Source organism: Corvus kubaryi, unplaced genomic scaffold (assembly GCF_017639235.1).
Source record: "Corvus kubaryi isolate FWS band 111438036 unplaced genomic scaffold, C.kubaryi_AGA036_p1.0 37249, whole genome shotgun sequence".
Lineage (NCBI taxonomy): Eukaryota > Metazoa > Chordata > Aves > Passeriformes > Corvidae > Corvus > Corvus kubaryi.
The window spans coordinates 1,474,649-1,499,484 of record NW_024581072.1 but is presented as its reverse complement, the minus strand read 5'-3'; the positions used below and the strand labels follow the sequence as shown (position 1 = coordinate 1,499,484).

The following is a 24,836-nucleotide window of genomic DNA, read 5'->3' as shown; positions in this document are numbered from 1 at the left end:
ATTCACCAACAGTTCAGAATGAAAAAAGAAATTAGTTAAATTATTGATGTTAATGACATTAAGTGTTCGTTGTCTACTTGTAGCCTCATTGCTTTGTAATTCCTGAATCACAGAATGGTGAAATTGTTACGGTTGGAAAATACCTCTACTTCATAATACACATGACAGATAGCTGGTTAATTTGGTAAAGCACTAATTTCTGCAGAGTTTATGATGATTTATATGAGATATCAACATAGGTTACAGAGCATAACAATAGTGATGAGATAGTTTTTGAGTGAGAAATTGCGGTTGTCCTGGGAAACGATATATGCATGCAAGATCGTTGAGTTTATTATTACTATTTAAATAAATGACAGAAATTCTTTTGACTTTCTCAACACCAGCTTCTTGAAGCTTCCATTTTATCTTTGAATACAAGCTGTGAATAAAATCTTATTTTCTCTATTACTTTTTAATATATTTTTCTATTGAAATTGTCACTGGATAGTCAGGGACAATGAAGTTCCTGCTGGTGGGAACTGTCATGCTGAAACAAGCAACTCCTGAGAACAGCCCTGGACACTGTGCTGTGATCATCTACACAGTTCAGCAGGATGATGATCCCTGCAATAGGTTTGGACTGGACCCCAAAATGCTTTGTTAGGCAGTGCCCCAACTCAAAATAAGGGAGACATCATAGTCTGGATACCTTTTCTAGGAGGCATCCTTCATTGGAAATTAACTTATTTTTGAGGTTATGGACAAGAACTGAATCTGCTCCTTGGCCACTGAACCAGAGAAAGGTCTCTGGCTGCTGCATTTACTAGGATAGACAAAAAAGCTTTGGGGAACACTAGGCAAAAATATATCTGACTGATACGAAAACTGTATGTTGAACCACGTGTTTATGTTGTGCTTCCATGTGCTTGTGGAGAAGTGAATTGTTTTGCATATGCCTTGATTTTTTTTACGTAAGAGCTGAATTTTCCCCTAGTGGTGTAAGGCTGGCGATTGTATCAATCGGACCTCTTTTGCGGAGCACATGGAGGGAGAGTGGAGCGCGTGGAGCACTTGTAGCCGTACTTGCAACACTGGAATCAGTAGTCGACAACGCAAATGCCCTGGGTAAAAACAAGTTCAGGTTTCCATTTCTTTTCATCAGAATTTCTGAACAAAACTTAAATGAGTACAGAAACCATGAAGAAACAATTGGCCTTTACCTAAGCAATTAATACTTTTTGTATACTGAAAAACTTAGAAGAAGAGGTATTTCAGTTTTTTTATCGCATGGAAACACTATTTTTCACCTTTTCTGCTTCTGTCAAGAGCCTAGATAATATTAATGGAAGAATAAAACTTTCTTTTTAAGCTTCACCTGAAGAAGCAGCAGAAACTTAAATTCACAATTTCTGACTTGCAGATCATCAGGGTGTAATTCTAGTCTTTAAATTTTTTAACTGTAGAAGATTGACTTCTGCATCTCATCTGGAGAACCAAGGAATTGAAACTTTTACAAAGAGACCTTTCTGCCAGTTTCTCAGACATTTAGATAGACTCTCTGGAAACAGAATTTAGGTTCCCTATCTTGTGAAAATGAAAACCTTCTGCCATTGGAGATAAAGGGATTTTTACTTTTGACTTGAATGAAATTTGTTTCGCTATGTCTCAGTGACCAGCTAAAAGGTGTTTTCCTTTTAATTAGTCAGTACCAACTTGATTTTTGTGGGTTATTTATACACCAAGTGAAAAAGAAAAATAGGCATAGAAGTGGGAACAGAGTAGAGTAATGAAGGCAAGTATAGGGAAGACTAAACCAGAGTGGGTAAGAGTCGAGTCAACGGTTTTAAAGAAATAATAATACAACAACAAAAGGGGGAAATGAAGAATTATGGAAGACATTATAGCAGATTTTGGGGCAAAATAGACAGGAGGATTAAAAAAGATAAATTTGCATAAAGAATGTTGCAGAAAAGTTGGATATGACTATACAGAAGCATGTAAGCATAAGTTTAACAGAAATTCAGGTATGCAGAATGCTTTCATAGTTCATGCCATCTAAACACCTCTTTCAGCCGTATACATTAAAGCTATTTCTAGAATTTACAGATTTCTTAATTTCACTCTCATGAATTCATTTTTCCAGGCAAGGTTCCAAATAATTAGCTCCAGTTTCTGCAGTTCTCTCTTCTTTTGTATTTGTTCGTTAGGACCTGGAAGCACAACTGAAGTGACCAAAAAGAAACAAAGCATTTGTCTGAACCCTGTAACACCACACTTGTTAAAAGTGAAAAAGGAGAGGTAGCAAATCTGCAGGTGTTGCTTCCTTTCAGTAGCCCCTTTGGCTTAGCCCAGGTAGAGAAAAATCATCTCAACTATATCAAAACTGCAGCTGTGCTTCTCCTTACTGAACTCCTACTAGTCCGAATGCTTCCTTGAGGCTAAGTGTAAATTATGGCTTAGCACCCATCCCTCCTTATATGTAACATAACTGGTACAAAGAGAAGGCAAACATGTTTTGTTCTGTGACTTTGATTTTTTATGGGTGATTTCTGGATGCTAAGTGTCAAAAAAAACCCTGCTATTTTGAGTTTGTGTCTAGCATAAATAAACTATACTGTAAATCTGACAAAATATTGCCAACAGTAAAGGGTTGTATTTATGCCATCTTTTCTAGTTCAGGCCTTGAAGGAGAGTGTCATGGGCCCACAATGCAGTATAGGGTATGTGAAAATCCTTCTTGTCCTGCTGGTGTTCCTGCCTTTAGGGACTGGCAGTGCCAAGCTTTCAGTATCAGATCTTCATATCAGAAGCATGTGCACCAGTGGCAAGCTGTCATTGATGATGGTAAGTATAAACCATCTCCCTTGTTCTTATCATCTGCTTATATGGCTTGCAGCTTGTTGGTATTGTTGATCAAGAGAGCTATAGTTAAAACTAGAGTAAACAAACGATGAATGAAAATTGAGTCAGCTTTTTCCTATTTAATCAGAATTGTAGTATGAAGAGTCTCAGAAATAGCACTTTCTAGAGTAATGGTCCATCATTAAACATGCATATATCAGTTATATTTTTTACCTACAAAGCCAAAAAGACAGTGCAGATGTTGTGAGCCTGTTGTTTTTGAGGAAGGAGAGAACTTACAGCTTAACATTGTGAGTATTTCACATACCAGTGTTTGATTTTGGCAGCAATCTGTATGTAATACATGCTGTAAACGTCAATAAGATTTCTTTAAATCCTAACAGCTACTGCATGCAAAGTCCTGGCATACTGTTTGCATGCTTCCATGCAAGAAACTTGCTTTCATACCTTATCATTAGGAAAACACTCAAGTGGGAGTATAGTAAGATTAGACTTACATTATCTGCAAAAATAATGTTGGTGTAGGACATCAGTGACTAGAAAACAAATTCCTATGAAATGTAAACAATAATTGCCACCCCACTGAATTTTCTGTAATTTTTTGTTTTAATTTATTTAAATTAAAAACAAACAAAGGAAAAAGCACAACAAAAGTGCATCAGTTATGAAAACAGTTGACTTGAGAACCTAAAGTCATAGCAACCCACAGTAAAGAAGACCTTGAATGACACAGGAGTACTGTGTGTTACCAAATTTTAAGTAGTTCATTACTATAAATTGTTTTAACTCTTGAAACAATTTATCAAAAAGCATCAGAAAGCACAGAAGACTATTTTGCTATCAACATGTTATAATATATATGCCTGACTAAAGAAGGTTTTTTTTTTCCTAAGCCTTTTCTCAAGGTGCCAAAGGGAAAACTTGTGATAGTATTTTCATTAGGCTTGTATATTAGCTCATTTCATTGTAAGAAGAACTCTCTCCAGCTATTACATAGGTGCTTATTGAGTCAATTACTTTTGGTTTGTTTTACTAAATTTCATTTTAGCAGAGGACCACATGATTTATATCCTAAAGGATCTAAATGTTTAAATCTGACTTTGAATAATATGATTTCATTCAGATGAAAAAATCTTGACACTCTCCTGTGCCATGTTAACGAGTATGGATGGTTGCTTTCATCTAACTTCGTTCTGAGTGATCCTACTATCTTGAGGTGTCCTTCAGGGACAAAAGTGGACCAGACAGAGAGTTCCAGTATCCCAGTATACATTGCTCTCAAATCCTTAATTGTTTGCTCTCTTAGTGGACACTAATGGTACACCATATCCAAAATAGTTACTGTATGAGGGTCTGTAGTCTGTTGAAGTTGTCTGGTGTTGTTTAGTTGCTGTCTCTTTGAGTTCAGTGTCTTTAAAATAATGTTTAGGTCATCAATCATGTATTCCTTTAAAAAAATGCTGATACATGTGTAAAGGCCCCAGGGAACTTTGAGGTTACTATTTAAGGAGTATAACAGGAATGCAGAGGGCACAAACTCAGGCAGCTTTTTAGCTGGAGATGGCGTGTGTCTGACTAGCTTCACATGTTGGCAGAAGAGATCACATCTGTTTGTACTGGTCCTCTAGCCCTGAGGCTCTGTCAATTTTAGTAATTTAAATGTGCCCAGACCACTCTCTGTTGTGTAAGTCAGTTGGCACAAAAGTCCTGTCTGTACTTTCCTACTCTTTTGCATGCTAAAATGACTTTTTTGAAAACAGTCCTTTGCAGATGGCAATTTCCAGTCTAGACTGAGCTAGTTCTAGTTAGCACATGCAAAAAAACGTGGCATAGACTGTTTTACAGTTCAGCTGTATAGACAGTAGAATTCCTGTGCCCCTGAATGTTTCCTGGAACTGTTTAATTTACTAATAAAAATGCACTCCAGGAATCTAGAAGTCAGTATGAAGTCAGAGTGGCATAGATTGTGTCCAAGTGAAATCAGTTTCAGGTTCAGGATTGACTTTATCCTTTCAAAAGTCTGTAACAGATTTAGGAAGAAGTTCTGAGTCAGTTCATTTGTGAACAAACATACGAAAAAATCCTGTCATTTTGTACTTTGTTGGCCACTGAGAAGAAACTTAGTTTCTTTTATTCGCTATTACTTTCACAGTGGTGACACAAACTTCATTGTTTATAAATGAGGCCATTAGAAATACATGGATACATAGGCCATTACTACATTTTTATGCGCTTTCATAATTAGAAATGATTTACAGAATGTTTTAGAAATTTAGTAGAAAATTGCTTGAACTTTGTAAAAATGTCAAAAATAATGTTTCCAGGGGGGTTGTGGGGTTTTTTTTGTTTGTTTTTTTTTTAAGGTGGAATTTGTAAATTCATATATTTTTCTTCCCAGGGTGTGTCAGTTACTTCATTTTTTTCGCCTTGACCTGCATAGTTAGGAAGTCTGGAAAGTGTTAAGCTCCTTTTTTAACCAATATTTATGATCTGCCAAAAATATAGGAGAATGAAAGTATAGGTTACAACCAAAATATTCCAACAGCTGTAATGTGTATATTCTTAATTGCAACAATGAGCATGACATGAGTACTATGTAGGCCAAGTTTGTAGCAACAGCATGCTGTAGGGGGAAAAAAAACCTCAAGTTTTTCAAACAGCTAAGGAATGGATCAAAATCTTTTTTGTTTTTCCTGTGTCTAAGATAACTTCTTATGTTAACATAGATGCATGCCACGCATAAGCAAGTATCAGTTTTAACAATAGTGTTGATGATAATTCTGTATTTCTGAAGTTCCCTTATTCCAATATTGCATGTTTTTCCATCCATTGCTGCTACAGAAAAGCCATGTGCCTTATTCTGTTCACCGGCTGGAAAGGATCAACCTGTTCTTCTAACAGAAAAGGTGATGGATGGGACTTCCTGTGGCCAGCATGGGCTAGATGTCTGTGCAGATGGTAGATGCCAGGTATGAATTATTTGTTTTGAACCTGGATATACTGGCACACACCAAGCACACATATATGTTAAGACTTTAAAAGGTTTTTAATTCATATCAGGCCTGCATATATTAACTTTATTGCTGTTGTCAAGCTACCCCTGATACTAATTCATAGAAATAGGTCTAACAGTAATATGGAGGTGCTTGAGTAAACTTAATTTATTTTAAACTGAATGCTTTTTAGCAAAACACGAATATAATTTATATTTACATATTCTAGACCTGTTTATGCCCTGTTCAGAATAAGGTCTTAGGCTGACATTAATGGCACTTTCCCATTGTGGGCATAGGAAAGAACCACCCATATTTTGAGTAGAAAGCAGGAGAGGCACATTGCATTCACTTAGTGGGAAGGCCTGTGGTGTGTGCGTTGCATAGGGCATCTGATGTGCCACAGGTCCCACCAGGAGATGGGAATGCGGTTGTGTTTCTCTTGGAGAGCAGCTGGTAGACTTAGCCAACCACATAGGAAGAGCGAACGCAGCAATCTACATAAAATCACAGGGGAATTCTCTATGGGACAGATCTCTGTCACGAGCTAGTGCAACCCTCATTCCCAGCAGGGCTGGGTCATGTAGGCTAGGCATCTTGCAGAAGGGAGAGGTGCCTGATACTAAGGGCAACTTTATGAAAAACATGGCCTCTATCTGAATAGCTTTTACTTTCTTCTCCTGCAGAAATTTGGCTGTGATGGTATATTAGGATCTCTGGCTCGTGAAGATCATTGTGGTATATGCAATGGTAATGGAAAGTCATGCAAAGTTATTAAAGGTGATTTTAACCATACCAGAGGAGCAGGTAATGTCTGTTTGTTTATTTCAAATACTAAGGAAACCAGTGGCTTGTTGATTACTTTGAGCATTGGGAAATTAAAAAACTATATTTCTTAAAACTTTGCAGATCCTCAAAAGAACTGTAGACCTAGATTTTTAAAGATAAGACATTGAAGATAAGACTGCATAAATATTTTAAAATTTGTTGCAAAATTATTGCACATTATTTCAATTGCAAGATGAAGGAAATATCTTTCATTAAGAAACACTCTATTTCATAGAAGAGCCTAATTTTTAAGGAATATGAGAGATTAGATTTAAATCTTTAGCAAATAGAGGAACTGTAAATTCTTTTCATGTTTAGATTCATTTAGTATTCTTCAAAATAAATATCCAAATTATGATTTGTTACCTAGAGTAATGTTATTAAACTAAGCCAGGCAGTGACAGATCATAAAGCCAAATAAGTGAAGAAGTCTAATACCTCTTCATTACTCATTGTTTTATACTAATAATATCTCAAAAAGCCAACAGATTTTATGATGCAGAATGAACATGAGCTATCCACATGCTGCTGTGATCTGTCCTGTGAATGAGAATAACTTACTGACTCCAGCACAATAATGTTGACAGAGTAGAGAATTGAAATCCTAATAATGTGCACCTTGCACTATGAATACAAGTCTTTCCTTTGAAACAGCATTTGACCAACTATCAGCATTTGTTTGCCATTACAATTCCAGTTTCTTGAGTAGAAAATGTGCAGAATTTAAAGGTGGTAAGTAAATCACATCAAAAAATACTGTAATTAGAAGCAGACAGCATATCTTTGAAAAATAGAGGATTTCAGAGGATTTTAGACTGAAGTATAGTACTTTAGGCAAGAGGGGAAAGTTAGGCATAGTCTTCAAATGTTTATGTCTGGCCCTCTCAAGCTGAATGTAAGGCAAAGCAGCAATCCCAAACCCCAGATGAGTCTGGAGGACTACAAGATACAAAAAAACCAGCAAAGAAGGTTCCTGCTAATAAAATCACATTATCTCAGGTCTCTTCTATTGAATGTGGAGCTGCTAATGTGAATATCTACACACTTTAAAGTTTTTTCAAGGTGCTGTGTCAACCCTCAATATTGTGGTATTGCCATCTTAACACCTGTGTAAGTTATTTTCCTTCTTAAGAAGCTGTAAGCAATACTTAAAAGGTGTTATTAGGTCTTACAGAAATGAAAGATGCTGCTTTAATTTTCATGTTTCAGGATTATTGAAAAAGTGTTGCAAATGCTAAGTATTTTGTTGTAGAATATCACATAGCTACACATAATAAAAGATGGGAATATTTTTCCTTTTGTGAAGTTCACCTGGATAATCTAAAACATGGGTTTATTTATTTATGACATTCCTTCCTGCACAGTGGTTTCCACCTATATTGCCTTTTCACCATTTTTTACTTAAAAGGAATTGTTCAACATCCTCTCTTAGTCCCACACTATCAGGAAGCAATGTCAATTTGAAGCTAAAAATTAATAAGTAGATTTCAAACCCTATCATGACAGGGTTTGAATATGTTTAATCAAGAAGAAGGAGATGGAACAAAAATATATAAAACAAACTAAATAACAAGCAGTAGGAGGATGCTTAGATTTTAGTGCTATACCATTTGTCTTTAGATGCTGAGTGAAGCTGGAATTCTTTTTTTGTCATCTGGTGGTCATGGTGACACAGAACTACCTAGCCAGTGATAACTTCACCTGCTCCAGCCCCAATCTCCCAGCCTCACTAGTTCTTGTTATGTTTTACTGTGCTGTGCTCTTTTAATTGTGTAGCGTTGTATATATATATTACGTGTAAGGCACAGGTCCATAGCTTCTTTTTCAATTTTGCAAGAATCCTCAAAATATTGGTTTATAAATTATAACTTCCTGCATTGAAAAAACAAAATAGGGGAGAAAAAAATGAGGAAATGTGCAAGATGTAGTTTTCTATGCTTTTCAGATTTTCTGTTTAACTTGGGACATCTGATTTCATGTTTAGGTTACGTGGAAGCTTTGGTGATACCTGCAGGAGCAAGGAGAATCAAAGTTGTGGAAGAAAAACCAGCTCACAGTTATTTAGGTAAACGTTATATATGCTTTAGTGTTAATGTCCTGTTTTACTCAACACTGAAATGTGCTAGCTAAACATGCCTTTGTGATTGAACAAAACTCTGAGTAGAAAAGTAGATCTGTGAAGAACTTGTCTAAGGAACGGAAAGAATTATTACAGAACCAGTTTTCATATAGGTCTTCTTCTGAACTTTTATCTCATCTTTTTTAGAGAACATTTCAAAGACTATTTAGATTATGCAAAAAAATTTCTGTGCATACTTGCTCATTTTTAATTTTTCATATGAGAAGCACATTAAAACTACTGAAAAGAATTTTGTGCTCAAACATGAAATCATGTGTGCTCAAGACACAAGACACACTCTGGGCAACATACACCAGTTCCCTAAAAAAGTCGAACAGAAGTTCTAAAATTAGACTGAAAAAGCAGAAAAGTATTTCTTTGCACTATTTTGAATTGTCTAAATCTTCTAATAGGCAAACTTAATCACAGTGATTTTTTTCTTTTTTTTTTTCCATTTAAGTGAAATTGTCTTTCATTGATTAAAAAAAAGTGTTTCTCTTTTAATGAGGTCTAAAGAAGTTGTGTAGGAGAGTACACTTTGTTACCATTATTGTTACAGGGTTTAAGGGAATATATGAAATATCATAATTGGTGTTGTTTTGTGCAGTGCTTAAATTTAAATTGAGAGAGACATGGTATGAGAAACAGGACAATGATATGAAAAATTCCCTGGTCTGGTCACTATTCTTAGTTACTTCAACTGAGAGAATGTTGAAGAGGGTGGATTTTAATTAGGAGAGTCTAGGTTATCAATGGATGACTGCTGATTTGTCTGAGGCCTGCGCCTTTGCAGGTGATTTTGAGATCTGGAATATTTAATTGTTCCCCAGTGAACCACGGACTTGGATAGGTAAGAGTGTTGAAACAATAAATGAAGTTTGTCTTTCTATTAACATATGTAGAGAATAGAAATACTATTATTTTCTGTTTTTTGAATAGTGCATAAATAAATATATAGTTGCTGACATTGCATTTAGGGAAATTTATTCCTTCTTTATGAGTAGCAAACTAATTTATCCCTTACCATACAAAAGGCAAAAAGAGTGAAATGGTTTTTATGCCCATAAAATAATGTCAGTCATGGTGCTCATTTGTGAAAGTTGCCAATTAGCTCCTAGTTGCTTGTTACTGTAATTTTATTTTCATTAATTTTAGTGGTTTAGGTCTGACTGAGGATCAGCCAGTATTCTCTGCAATATCTTTTGTTGAGCCTTACGCCTAATTTTTTTTGGTGAGCTTTTATGGGGACCCATTAAGAGGTCTGTTGCCACACCTTGAATTAAAACCTGTGCTGTTGCACCATTTTGGCGGGTTTTTTAACTAGCAAAAGGTATTTAAAATTTCTTCATTTGTAGGTAATTTATTCTGAAAGCATCAGAATCTGAATTGAAAAGGAGTAGTTTTTGAATAGACATTACATAATGAAAGTTTTGGGGAGAAAGCTTAGGTCTTTAGTTGTAGAAACAATATTCTTCACAATACTGTGGTTAAAAATGTGAAATGTAATGCAGATTAAATTTCATGTTTCTGATTGGTTTTCCATCGTACAGTTCTTTATGTTAATTTTATGTGGCACGATACTTGGTTCTGTACTTGAAATTAGTCAATACAGGCCAACACTATTTCTGTTTTACTAATTGTCCTAAACACATTTTAGGATTAAGGTCTGGAAATAATACAGCTCACTCTACAACTAATAATTGTGTAACTGGAGGTAAAGTGTAAACACAATGTGTTCCAGCATACACTAATAGCTGTTGCTTAGAAAGCAATTTTAGCTGAAGGAAGATTTGATCATTGTTGTACAGCACAGGTCAAATACAGAAGGAGTCAAAATACAGTGCCCTTCTTTGAATTTACTTGATGGTCAGGAAACAGAGTCACTATGATCTGGAAACTGCAATGGTTTTGCTAAATTGATTAGTAAAACTACAGCCCACATTAGTAGCATCACTGGATAATTGTGTTGTTGAAGCAAATAGTCAGAGCAGATGTCTTCTTTGTGTGAAGTATATCAACATCCACCACAGTAACAGGAGCTCTGGCGTAGCAGAGGAAAAGACAAGGTAAAACTTGCAACTGCGTTTGCTGAACTAATTGACCTGTTGACAACTGTCCTATCTCTTCTCACCTGTGGAGAAGCAGAAGCAGGGATACAGTCAAACTGGGTATTCCTCCCCGCTGAAATTATATTGGAAAAAGCACAAGAGTTTGTGATCCTTCTTTTATCAGTACAGTATTCTGGAGTGGTAATTATATGTAGCAGTACAGTGGGTGGGGAGTGTTTGTTTAAGTCAAGAATATTTCCTAAAGCATAAATGTACCAATTTTTGAATTACAAATTATTATTTTTAGAAATAATTTCATTATTTATTTTCAAAGACTAAACTAGCAGTAATAACACTGTTTTTGAGATTGTTTCACTATCAGATACTTAAAAAACCATTTTAAGAACAGCTATAAAAAGTTTTTTCAAGAATTATCTACATTCCTATGGTATAAGATAATTAAAATATTTCTGTCTTAGAAGTCCTAGGCTTTGAAATTACAGAGCTCATTCATGAGACACTTGAGTGATGGCACAACAGGTCCAGGCTTTACAATGAATTAATGTGATTAGTTAGTGGAATACAACTATGGAAATTACTTACAGTCTAAACCATGGAATTTTTTTTGTGCTAATCAGAAATGAGAGAAAAGATTCATTTTCAGCTGAACTAAAGAAGTGGATTACCTGTGTCATTATTCTCAAATATATGATCAAGCTACCTCAGGGATATGGACCCTTCAGTTCTGCAGTGTAACACAGTATGAGATTGTAATTGCCAATGCTCTTTTAGGTATCCAGCCTATAGGTGTGCTGTGTTCCATGTGATTTCTTTTATGAAATGCTTCCTAGTTAAAAAAAAGCATGTTGGGTCACATTTTGAGACAGGAGGGTGTGGGAAAGAAGATGGTGTCTGAAAAATTTTGAATCCCTCATTTCTGACAATATGAATAGTTTAAAAACACCCTGAAACCAAATCTGTGTAATCTTTGCAGACAGTGTAATTTCAGATTTCAAGGGAAGCCAGTTGAGAACCTGGCCCCTGAAAGCAAAGCAGAGACCAGAGTCCACTGAGACTAAACATGTTTTCTTTTCGTATATAGAGGACCACAGAAAATGGTTGAAAGCCTATGGGTAAAAATTACATGCCAGGCCAACAAAGGAGACTTTTTTGTTGGGGGTTACAACAGGCTGCCTAACCAAGAGGAGTCTGCTGATGAAGTGCTCTTACTTCAGCTTCATCAATCATCATGCTTACAGACTCTGATCTGGCTTGGTGATTTCAGTTACCTGATGTCTGCTGGAAAAACAGCACACCAAGGTGTAAGCAGTCCAGGAGACTCTTGGAGTGTATTGAGGATAATTTTTTAATCAAAGTGATAGACCAGAGTAATAGTGTTCCTGGACCTTGTTGGTTGCTTCCCAACACAGATGAACTATTTAGAGAGGTCAAGTTTGGTGGCAGCCTAATCTGCAATGATCACGCTCTGCTGGAATTCATGATTTTAGGGATACGGGCCAGATGAAGACTAAAGCCAGGACTCTGAATGTTATGAGAACAAACTTCCAGTTGTCTAAGGAACTGATAGCTGGTACCCCCTGGGAAACTGCCCTTGAGTGTACAGGAGCAAAACAGAGCTAGAAGCTCTTTAAATATTTAGGATAATAATTTTTAATAACAATTAAGGATAATAATTTTTCCTGGATTGCAAGACCTCTTGATTCCAACATATAAGAAATTGGGCAAGGAAGGCAGGAGACTAGCAGGGTTGAGTAAGTACCTCTTGGTCAAACTGAAGTGGAAGAAGGGAATGCATAGGCAGTGGAACCAGGGACGTATATGCTGGGAAGTATACAGGCATGCTGCTCATGTATGTGGGGATATGTTCAGGAAGACTAGGGTACAGGTAGAGCTGAATTTTGCAAGGAATGGGGAGATTATTAAGGGTTTCTACAGGTTTTTAGTCAGAAAGGGAATAGTAAAGAAGATATACACACCCACAACACACACTGAAAAATAGGACAGGAAGAACTAATGATGATGGTCATGGAGAAGGCTGCAGTGCTTAGCAGATTTTTGCCTCAGCTTGAGTGGTAAACACTTTCCCCACATCTTTCAAGTCCCTCAACATCAGGGCAGGGAATGGTGGAATGAAGTTCCTCCCATCATAGATCAGGTTTGAGACCAGCCAAGGAACCTGAACATACGCAAATATATGGGACCTAATGAGATGCATCCTATGGTCCTGAGGGAACTGGCTAATGTAGTTATCAAGTCACTCTCAAGTATATTTGAAAAGTCATGGCAGCCCAGTGAAGTTCCCAGTGATTGGAGAAAAGGGACTGTTGCACCATTTTTGAAGAGGATGATAAAGAGGACACTGGCAACTACCGATCAGTCAAGCTTAGGCCTGCTGTAGTTTTCAAAAAGTTACTCGAATCTCAAGTCTTAATGTTCTTAAGATGGCTTGAAGGGACACCTGATAACCTGAATGGAAGTGAAACAATTACTTCCTTAACAAAAAATATCAGTGAATGGACTTTCAGTTAGAATTGAATTTCAGGTATCTTTTACATTTTCTACTGAAAAGTAGGGATCAGTCAGAATGGCATTATTTTGATATTTTTTTGGAAAGTATGACTATATTTTAGACAAAAAACCCCACAAAATTCATTAAGTTAATACAGTAGAATGATTTGTTCATAGAAAAAAAAGGGTTAGTAGGTACTGATATACCAAGTGGAGGAGCAGAACCAGGGCACTGTTACTCCCCACTGAGCATTTGGAGATGCAATAGCTAAACTGTGAATTATTGTATCTTTCTGGCTGTGTAGCCTCTTGCACCTCATTTAACTTGGAAGAATGTATAGCCCTGGTACAGTAATGAAAAAATACATTCCACTCGTCAACATCACTTAAATGCCATTGTTATGACGGCTGTTTTATGCTCTACAGAGACACAGTTGTAATTAGTCCCCTTGGTTTACCACTGAAATTGTGGTTGTGGTTACAGTTGTGGTAGGCTTTCCCAGTCCAAGTGTTCTTTTGTTGTCTTTTCAGTTGTACGTGTATTGCTTGAATTACCTGAGAGAGGATACACTTGTGTGCTGAATGTTCTTCCTGTTTTGGGTTACTTTGTACAGGGCAACCTCCTCTGTCAAAAGTTAAGAAGAATAGGAATATGTGTGTGGTATGGAATAAAACTCAGTGAACTTGCTTACAAAATGGGGTGTGACAGAGTCAAGAACAGAAGCTGCACTGCCTGAATCCAAGTCCAAATTTAAGTCTTGAGGACACGCTTTCTGACTTTGTCTAAGACCAGTGACTCATATGAGGAATCTGAAAGCAGAAAATTCAAGATCTGGCATATTTTTGTATTCTGGAGCTGGAATTTCAGTTTCCTGCACATGTCTGCAAGCTATGGCACACACGTTAATTTTAAAGACCAGACAGAATGATCTCTGCTGCTCTCTTGGGAGAGGATGCTGCTCCATCTGAGCAGCATGACCCGGCTGGACCTTGGCACATTCGAGTACATTTTTTTAATTTCTCCACTGAGAAGAGGATTAGCTCCTACAGTTTGAACACTAAATGGAGCTTAATTACCGTTAACAATTGAATGTTTAAACCTAAAATACCAATTTTTAAATCTTTTAGAATCACTTTCTTTAGTACAAGACTTATACAGTGTTAATGGATTTTATAGTCTTAACATTTATTACACTGTGCTGCAGTGGTACACATCAGTGGTGTCTTATTCAGTTGGATTCCTGCCAGTCCGTAGGCCTGTTGCCATTGTTTCCCGTAGAAACAAAACATAGCAGTATAAATATGAATAGGAGAGGACATGATTACAGGAGTGACTCACATTAACTTACAACTTTAAAAAGGGAAATTTTGGAACATGTGGAGGTTGTCTTACAACAATCTCATGCCAAACATGCAATTTCAATGAAGACAAACGTGTAAAACTTCTTGTCCAGAAGGTGACTTCAAGTATATTCTACTTCACAAGACTATTCAGAACTGATTGGAACAAAATAAAATAAAGTAAAACAAAATAAAATTACAAATCATTCACAGAAGAATCTATTCCATTTACTAATGTAAAATCCTTTGCTCTCAGTGTATGAAATACATCTTACGTGGCTTGATAATGTTTTTAGATGTAAATTAGGTTAGCATGAGAAATGAGCCAAAAAGAGCAAGCTTTTACTACTTGTTAGAAGCACCCAATTACGTGGTAATTGGTGTATAAAGTCTTATCGCTTTCCAAGGTGCAGAAAAGGCAAGTGTAGTTATTAGGAAAGAATTTGGAGCTAGAATTTTTTCTTTTTTTTAAGTTTTAGCCTAGTTCCACAAATCTTGAAGAGTCTCATGTGAAAATTGTGTTTCCCGTGCTTTTATGGATTATAGAAATGACCACCCTAGGAATACAGAATAGTTCCCTTTGCCTTAAATTAATTCAGTGTTCAAATTTTGAATTATGTTGGAGCCTGTCAGTCTTTTTAGTCATTAAAACACTGTTGTTAACTTCAAGTAATGTTAAATGTTAAACATGGTTTTGCCAGGCATTCCCTCCAGAAGGTGTTTCTGAGGTATATACCAATTGAAGTTCATGTACAGTAGGATCCATAAATATATTTGCAATCAGAGTTAGGTGAATTTCAACTACTTTTTAAATTATCCAAACAGGAAGTGAGAGGAGAAGAAAATCACTACTGAACAGGCACCTTTTATACTGGGCTTTTTTAATATATTTTGCAGCTCTTCGGGATGCTGGAAAACAGTCAATCAATAGTGATTGGAAGATAGAGCATTCTGGAACATTCAATATTGCTGGGACCACAGTCCATTATGTTCGGAGAGGTCTCTGGGAGAAAATATCAGCCAAAGGTCCCACAACATCACCTTTACATTTACTGGTATGACAATTCGGGTTTTTTACTTGATTCCTATGATATAGAATAGTAACTAATATTTTTTCCAGACTGCTGAGGATAATGAGATATATGTAAGGTATACCTACTTTTGTTTTTACATATATATCTACAAAAGTGGGAAGGGGGTGGTGGTAAGGAGAGAGAGAGAGAGAGAGGTCTGTCAGCCTGCTTGTAAAAAAATGCATTTAAATCCAAGAACAATCTTTATGTTGTTGAGGCAGGATTGAAGGTCTCAGCATTCCTACAAATGTCATAAAAAGCTGATGTGCCAGCTAAGGAGAGAGATTCAAATTAATTTCAGACTGTTTTAATCCTGGCTGACTATAGCACAGCATCACCATTTCAGAATTGCAATCCCCAAGTTCTCCATGGAAAAGTTGAGTTTTGATGCATTTCAGTTTAGGAGAGGAAAAGTTAATAGCCACCATAAAGAAAGAGGGAGACATGATGGGGGAGTACTTCACAATTCAAATCCTTTAAATTAAAGGAATTTTCTTAATAAAGCAAAATATTTTTTCACATTGCCTTGATTTGGATACTCTAATTAATTTCTTCCAGCAAATCCATCAGGAGGACTGAAAGGCAATAGAGCACCAAGTCACTCTGTTGTGCTTTTCAAGATTATCTCCTTGCAGTTTGGAGTTTGTCTTCCATAGTGTCTGTGTATGTAGGAAGGCTTTCCTTATTTGTGTCTTGCAGGTGCTGCTCTTCCATGACCAAAGCTATGGTTTACACTATGAGTACACAATCCCGCTGGATCCTCTCCCTGAAAATCAGAGCTCTAAAGTACCAGAGCCCCTTTTCATGTGGACACATTCTACCTGGGAGGACTGTGATGCTGTATGTGGAGGAGGTAAAATAAGAGAAAAATGTACAAACACACACACACACACAGAGACGCGTATCAAAAACGCATATGTGTATACAATATGCATATATATATATACATTGCAAATGTGTTATGCAATATGCACCTATATGTATAAACACTGTGTGTTTATATATATTTACAATTCTGATGGTCAGTGTTGTATATTTAATACTAATATCCTCATTGTGGCTTGTATGATTCCATACAATGTGGCCGTACATCAGTCTCATGCTTCCTAAATGCATTAAAAAAACTGTGATAACTGTAGGAAAAGATTCAGACTAAATATAAAAAGTAGCAAAAGATGGTAATGAAGGAGCAAAATCTAGACTAACAAGCAAATTCAGGACAGTTTCCAGGAAGAAATACAAGTGCAAGAGCTAGAACAAGAATAGAAAGTGCATTCCACTCTGTATTTGGAACTACTGAAGATAAATGATCTGTAAGAGACATTTCAAACCACAGAAAAGCTGAATCCCAGTCTCAGATCAAATAAGTACTGTTATTAACATAGGTTGAGGATGATCCAGAAACATATGGAACAAATATTACAACAGCAGATATTAGTATGCTTATGTGATATTTTTCCTATGTTTATTAACCATAAAAAATGTGATTTTGGAAGAACAAAATATGATTCTGAAAACAAATATTGGAATATGAACAGTATTGATGTAACAAAAATCTTTAAAACTGTTTTCTAGAAGATGTTATTTAAAATTATAATTACACTGGAAAAACACTTCTTATTTTTAATGAAAGCAATGTACAGTGATCTGTTCATACCTTGTGCAATTAGTCAGCCTGTGAACACTGTCCTGTTTTTTGATACCTGTCTTTCGTGCTTACAATCTTGACAGTCATGGTTGCTCTGATCAACAGTTCTGAAAACTGCCATGCACGTTGTGATTGAATAGGAAAACCTGGAAATGCTTTTCTTTCTAATAACAGCAGCATAAGGAACACAGTGTTCTAGCTCCTCTGACTCTGTGAACAATCCTGGTGTCATGAAAGATTGCTGTAGTTTCCATAAACATGCTTTCTGTGGTTTGGTAAGAAAGCTTCTTCCCTAGTAGGTATTTTGTACATGGTGCTAGTAGCATCCTCTGATTCTTGAAAGTGCATTCCTGTTTACTTCTGAATTCACACTTTTTACAATTTCCTGATGGCTTTTTAGAATACTTTTAATGCAACTACAATCTGTCATTATTGCCCCAAATATTTCTGAAGTTACCTATCATCTGCAGAAATCTTAAAATGAAGTATGTCAGTAATTTATTCTACATTAATGCTTAAATAAATATTTAAATGTTTTACTCTAATGTTTATCTTTTTTTTTCTGTTGTAACTGGCCTTCATTTTATGTTATTGTCTAAAATAGCTGAGTTATTACGAAATTCCATAGAAGGTATTCTTACTGCAAATATTCTGAAATACTACTGGAAGATTTTTCTTACTTTAGACAAAACTATTTTCTCTCTTCTTTCAGTTTCTTCCCTAAATATCAAGCAATAATGAAATTAAAATACTGCAGCTTTTACCCTAACTATTTATGATTAAAATTTAGCATCAATATTTTAATTAATCCAAATAAATAATATAAAAACTATCAATAGTTTTGTTTAAATGCTCAAAGTATGTGTCAGGATAAAATTATTGATGAAGCCAATGTGGTTTTGTGTATGTTTATATATGTAACTGGTCTGCGACCTCCTGTGTTGCAGAAAAGTTTTCTTCATGTGGTAGAGAATACGAATACACAGAAAGAATTGTCAAACATTTCAAATGCTGTGATATGATAGATTAGTTGCATGTGCTCTCACGTACACAAGCACTGTGTAAAATGTCAGCTGTAATCACGCACATAATGTGCATTTATAACTTAACTGCTCCATCCACAGGCTCATTTTTGACCTCTGGTGAATGTTCATGCTTAAGCTTGCCCTGCTTATGCACGCAGCCCCTTTGCCAGTAAACTTCCAGACTGTGTTAAAAAGCAACCATAGGAGCAAATGGTAATGAGCCTATTTTCTACTAACTGAAATCCTGAATTCAAGGATTGCTAGTTTTCTAAAATTTAGGCTCCAGTCTAATTACAAGTTTCTGCTTGTGGTCAGTATTACATTAAATTTTAATTTCTAATGCTTCAATGTTCAAGAGACACCAGGCTCCAGGCCACCCATCAGGAGAAGAATTCTGTACAGAGCATGCACTGGATCTCTGCTACCATACTCAGCTTCCTAAATGATTACCCTGCAGATCAGGTCATCAGGCCTCTTTAGTTCATGAGAAATAGTGCAGGCTCCCCATTGAAGGATGCATGTGCTGATTCCCTTCATCTGAGTGCCTGCCACAATTTGTCATTTCTTTCCTCGTCTTATGGAGTAATTAACAACCATACTTTTCTTTGTAACTTTCTGTAAGCTTTGCTCAGCTCTGAGGTTTCAGTGGTTGAGAAAGAAAATTATTCCAGTAAGAGTAAGGGTTTGGCCTGTAACTAGTTGCAGGAGTAAAGCAGAAAAACTCTGTTGATGGTAGTGTTCAAAGACAAGGTTAGAAACTCAGAATGTTGTCTACAAACTGTAGGATTTCTTTCAGGCTCCCTGCTAGCTTTGAATTTCTTATACTGGTTTTGCAGTTATTTTAGCCAAACTGTATATGAAATAGCTGTATCTGTGTCCTTCCTTTAACAAAGTTGCATATTCTCAGTTTCCTCACATACATGCTTCTTTTTTGACTAGGTGAAAGAAAGACAACAGTCTCTTGCACAAAGATTATGAACAAGAATATCAGTCTTGTGGACAACAAGAAGTGCAAATATTTAACAAAACCTGAACCACAGATCCGCAAGTGCAATGAACAGCCCTGCCAGACCAGGTAATAGTGATTTGGTTAAATTAAACTGTAGTATCTAGATGTAAAAATCTCAAAGTGGACTGCTTCTGGCAATGAATGTGCAGTTAATACATTCATCCAAAATGTTATAATGCAAAATGTAGGGAAAACAGAAACACTGGAAGTTGTTTCTCCTGAGTTGTAATGAAAGAGAGTCCTTAAGCACCATGCCTAAATCAGTTCTTATTCAATAAAGTGATTCATTACTTTCCTCAGAAACTGTTCTGACAGACTGACCTGTGCTACAGAACTGAAATTTAAATGCTGTCTATATAAAGATGTATAAGGGATTTAATCCCATGCTCTTAATTAATGATATACTTTAGTGGGGTTTTTTTCAATCAAGGCTCTGCTTCTTAAAAGCTCTTGTTAAACTCTGGGTACACTAAATAGTAAAAAAATAAATAAATAGTAAATAAATAAATAAATAAATAACTGCTGTTAATCGCTGTTTCTACATTTATGCAACTTGAAGTATAGAGAACCTGCCCCTTGCTCCTCTCCTCCCTCTCACCCTTGTATGTGGATCAATAAATAGGCTGAACTAGACTCTGATGGCTGAACACTGGAAGAGGCAGGAGGCAGCACCGTGTGCAGCCCGTGCCAGGCAAAGCCCACCACCCACTGGTGTCCCTGCAGCTGAACTGGCAGCCTGCTCCTTGCGCTGCCTGACCAGGCCAGCACAGTGGCCCATTTCAGAGAGGTTCCATTTGGTAGCTAAGAACTATGACTTGAGGAAGTCCTCAAGAATCGCATGGACTTGTTTAAAGCATGTTAGAGCAAGTCCACACCTTTCAGGGAGGGGAGACCAGCTAGCAAGAGCTGGCAAGCACCTCCAGGAGTAAGCACTGGGGCCAGTCTACTGCAGTCATCTGGAGGACAGGTAGATGGCATTTTTAAACAACACAATCCAAAAATAAATTAAATGCAAATACTGTTGAAGAAAGTATGTAAAGTGAACTAGAAGACACAGCTTTCTTGGAAAGGATGCACTGAAATTGGTAAAATGCAAAGTGGGATACATTTTAAGTAAGACAAAACCACTTACATTTGTACTTTCCCAAACTAGGGCATTACCCTTTGAAGGGATTATTTATATTTCATTATATGCATATTTGAAAACACCTTTGTTTTATTTTATTAACATTACTGTTCACTTAATGGATAGAAATGGAATAATGTAGTCTTTTTCTGAGGCATTGTCTACCATAAATTTTCAACATTCTGTGTTTTTTCCAGCTTCTTAAGTGAAAAATTTAAAATGTTGCTAATTGAAACTCAGAGATGCTGTGCTGAGAAATGTAGAAAGATTTAATGATCCTTAATGATCCAGTTTTTAATACACTGTAAGTGATCATTACAAAAAATTATTAGCTTTCAACAGAAATGTTACTGAAGCATACACTTGCATAACTACTTATTTGCTATTGGCATTTGAAGAAATACCTAAAAGTCTACTTCATTATCTTGACAGGCTATGATTTTAAAATTATATATATGGACAGATAACAAAAAACCCCTTAGTTAAATGTTTTATTTTCTTGCTACAAATGCATGACAGAAGGTTGAAACAAATTTATTAAATCTCAGTTTCTTAAGAACTCTCCTTGCAAACTAAGTTTCCTTGAATATGCTTGTGTACTGCATCAGGAGCAGAACTGTTTGATTTTTAAGGGCACATGGCCATAATCTGGATCTACAGCCCATCTGGGGAAAATTATGTTCTAGAACAACTGCTCTCCAGGTATGTGGGCTTTGCCAACTGCATCAGCCTTCTTTGTTGCTGTGATTTAAACCATGCACCCTGAGTTAGGCCTGACTCTGAAGAACACGAAGAATTGTGGGCTTTTGTGCTTTCTCCAGAGCAATGAGTCTTTCACACTTGAGTGATTCTTTCTTGCAACAGAGTATTTTCAAGGAATGCTGGACTTTACATGCAAGGCATACACTTGACATAGATAGACATACAGAGTAAAACAAGCAGGCTGATCAAGGATCTGTCATCTTTAAAATGTATATATATTTTGAAAGTTTTCTGATTGGAATTATAATTAGAGGAAAGTTCTTTGAAAACATAGGGGTAGCGGACTGCAGAAGGAATTTATATGTACTTTAATACCATATTTGAGGAAATATATGTTAGATTAATAAATACTTCATTAGCAAAAGGACAGTAAGAGGAGGCTGAAAATATGCAAGTGTGTCTTGGGTGTATACAGTGGTGAGCAGAGAACCAGATAATGTGATGGTATTTTTCCCTTCCTGATTGCTTATTACTGCATTGCCTGTGTTTCTTTGCAGATGGATGATGACAGAATGGACACCATGTTCAAGGACATGTGGGAAAGGAACCCAGAACAGACAAGTAGCCTGCACACAGCAGCTCAGAAATGGGACCCTGATCAGAGCTAGGGAGAGGGATTGTCTGGGGCCAAAGCCTGCTTCTGCACAGCGCTGTGAAGGCCAGGACTGCATGACTGTGTGGGAGGCAGGAGTCTGGTCAGAGGTGCTGCATTTATTTATACAAATACTCCATAGTGGTTATTTGTGCCTTAGTATTTTTTGGAAATAAGGTTTTTTTCAGCATCAAGTGGCACAGCTCAGCCTAATGATTTTCACGGTCCTCATGCAACGATTTGGCAAAGGGTTCAGGGACTAGGAAAACCAGCTGTGTAGAACTACTACATTTTACCTACTTAATGTCGTGGAACAGTTTCTTCTGGCTAGTTCTCAAGCACGCATAGTCAAGTATGTCCTGACTGTAGTAGTGGGTAACTAGGGGCAAATAGAATTAAGGCACCACTTACAAGCTACAAGACCTTGGGCTCAGAGTGGGAACATCTGGGATGTACTTTTGTACCAAGGGATGTTGATCAGCTGATAGTTGATGCCATCCTGCTTCAGAGAGGCTTTGAGGGGAGCTTCTGGCAAAGAGAGACATTTTCTTCCCTTCCTCTTTCTTCTCTGCTCTTTCTCCAAAGCAACAGCAATAGGCAAATGGGCTTGCAAATAACACGATTTCACATATGTTGCATCCTGAAGGATTGCTGCAAAATGTAATTATTTTTCAAAAAGCTTTATTAATTTAAGGTCTTTAAATGTGCTTGTCCATTTGGCTTTCTTCATCTTTGATTTCTTCTCAAGTTAACTGACCATGCAGGAAGAAGAGTGTTGTTCTCACTGCCATCTGGTGATGATGATGAAAGGGTTATTTGGAACTTCTTCATTGGAAGAGTAAAGGCAATTCTGATTGCCTCCCATACTAGAAGCTGTGCTATGGATCCCTCTGTGATCAAAATACAAATAGCAGCTTCTGAATGTGGGTTCAATCCCTTCTTTGGATTGCTCTACTCAGCAGAACCCCTTGATCCTCAACCAAGAAAGAGCTAACAAATAGGGAATGTTTTCAAAGATGAAAAACAGATGCTAAGGTAGAGATAGGAGATGTAAATAGCAGCAGTTCCTGGTGTGGTACACAGTTTTATAATGCGAGGGCTGGTTGTGAGAAGAAAGGCATCCATTTACAGAGGTGAGAAAAAGAAATACACGGATTGTTTAGTCAGTTTGTTTTACTTCAGAGATGAGAAATGAGTGAGCATGTTTTTGTTGGAAGCAATAAATATTTTTTGAAGAACGAGGTATTTCCCATGGCCATTCCTACTACCACCATTATGTAGGAAGCTAGCCATTACTGCTTCCTGCGGTTATAATCGGCTTGGCAAAGGAGAGTTTTGAACTGCAAGCAGTGGGATGATCAAAAGCAGTGATAATGTTTTGAGAAGGAAATGGCATCATTTTTGGCAGTTTAAGTGGGAATGATGGAAAAACCCCATAGATTAGGACCTTCTGAGCAACTTGAAGAGAGTTTTCACATGCTGTCTATATAGTGACTTTGAATTTTCAAGTTCAGTTTGTATTCTTGCATAGCTTTGGAATATTTACTTTTCCATTCTACATTTTTCCCCCTCCCAAAAAAGGCCTGTTGGACACTAACAGAGCTTTTCTGAAGTTGCTTCATATTTTATTCCTATGAATATTATTTTGATTTTCTATCATTGTATTTTTTTTCATTTGAAGAAGAAAGATTGTCTAATATTTTTACTATAACATTTTGCATCCATTTAATAATAACTTTTCAGATATTTTCTTATTTTAAAGCCTATTTTTTCCTTAAGTTTTGATCTAATTTTAGGTAAAAATGAATCAATTATCATTCTGTCCCATAAGGATTTTTTGTTAGTTTTTATTTTTTAATATAGCTGGTGTTGATGCAATTGAAGGTTGGCAGTCAGTAGATCACTGAAGCTGTGAAATATTTATGTTGGCCTAGCAGAAGTCATATAGAAGGGGATGAAATGGGGTAAGTGAATTTTGTAGAAATCTGAAAAACATTTTTTTCCAACAGTGCTCTGTAAAGTGTGGTAAGGGAGTACGGCATCGGACTGTGAGGTGCACCAATCCACGCAAGAAATGTGTTTTGTCCACAAGACCTAAAGAGGCGGAGGACTGTGAGGACTATTCCAAATGCTACGTCTGGAGAATGGGAGACTGGTCTAAGGTGAGTCATCCTTGATACCAGTGCCCCCCAGCATAATACATTTCACCAATTGAGTTCTTAATAAGAATTACTCTTATCAAAAGTGTACAAATGTCCCAGCTGAGGGAACAATAAGGCTATAGACAAAAAAACCCAAACCGTGAACTGGTAGTCACAGTGAGCCTACAGAATAAATAAAAATCAGGAATATGAAATAAGTCTGAGATAAATCTTCAATATAATTCAAATCTGTACGAATTTACTGTTGTCAGTAGGCAGGCAAGCAACTTCAGAAACTGCAATTAACTCCAACCTTACAGTTGACATATTTTTTTAATTTGTGTTTGCACATTTTATTTGTATTTCCAATAAAGTACACCCTCCAGCCTTATACAGGAGCACCTTTAGCCTATTAAATTTCCACATAAACCATTTAGCATCTAGGAAGCATCTAATACTGTTATTCTGTTATTATTCTTTTATTACTGTGGATACTCAACATAGCTGTCATTACATTATTTCCTTGGCATATGGGTTTTGATTTTAGTGAGGTGGATAAGCATAGGACAAACAGTAACAAATTATATTGGTTAGATCTATGATTGACCTTGAATATCTGATACAGTTTTGAAATATCCAAAACATGCTGAAATTCTGAAATTGAATGTTGTCAAGGTTTTCTCTTGCTGTGTCACAGACTACACTTTAGCCGAAATATTGTAATCTCTTTTTATTTCCTTTGCTTCTCTTCATAACTT

General features: G+C 36.5%; 1 protein-coding gene across 1 annotated transcript in view; it reads left to right on the top strand.

Annotated features, from left to right (window-relative positions):
* ADAMTS19 (ADAM metallopeptidase with thrombospondin type 1 motif 19) overlaps positions 1 to 24,836 on the top strand; it is a 135,202-nt gene that overhangs the window by 90,264 nt on the left and 20,102 nt on the right. Inside the window, exons 12-21 of the mRNA XM_042023410.1 lie at positions 977 to 1,107; positions 2,657 to 2,826; positions 5,686 to 5,813; positions 6,524 to 6,644; positions 8,650 to 8,730; positions 15,600 to 15,757; positions 16,475 to 16,628; positions 19,388 to 19,523; positions 21,843 to 22,047; positions 23,947 to 24,099. Coding sequence (XP_041879344.1) covers positions 977 to 1,107; positions 2,657 to 2,826; positions 5,686 to 5,813; positions 6,524 to 6,644; positions 8,650 to 8,730; positions 15,600 to 15,757; positions 16,475 to 16,628; positions 19,388 to 19,523; positions 21,843 to 22,047; positions 23,947 to 24,099 — 1,437 coding nt within the window. The remainder of the gene's footprint in view (positions 1 to 976; positions 1,108 to 2,656; positions 2,827 to 5,685; positions 5,814 to 6,523; positions 6,645 to 8,649; positions 8,731 to 15,599; positions 15,758 to 16,474; positions 16,629 to 19,387; positions 19,524 to 21,842; positions 22,048 to 23,946; positions 24,100 to 24,836) is intronic.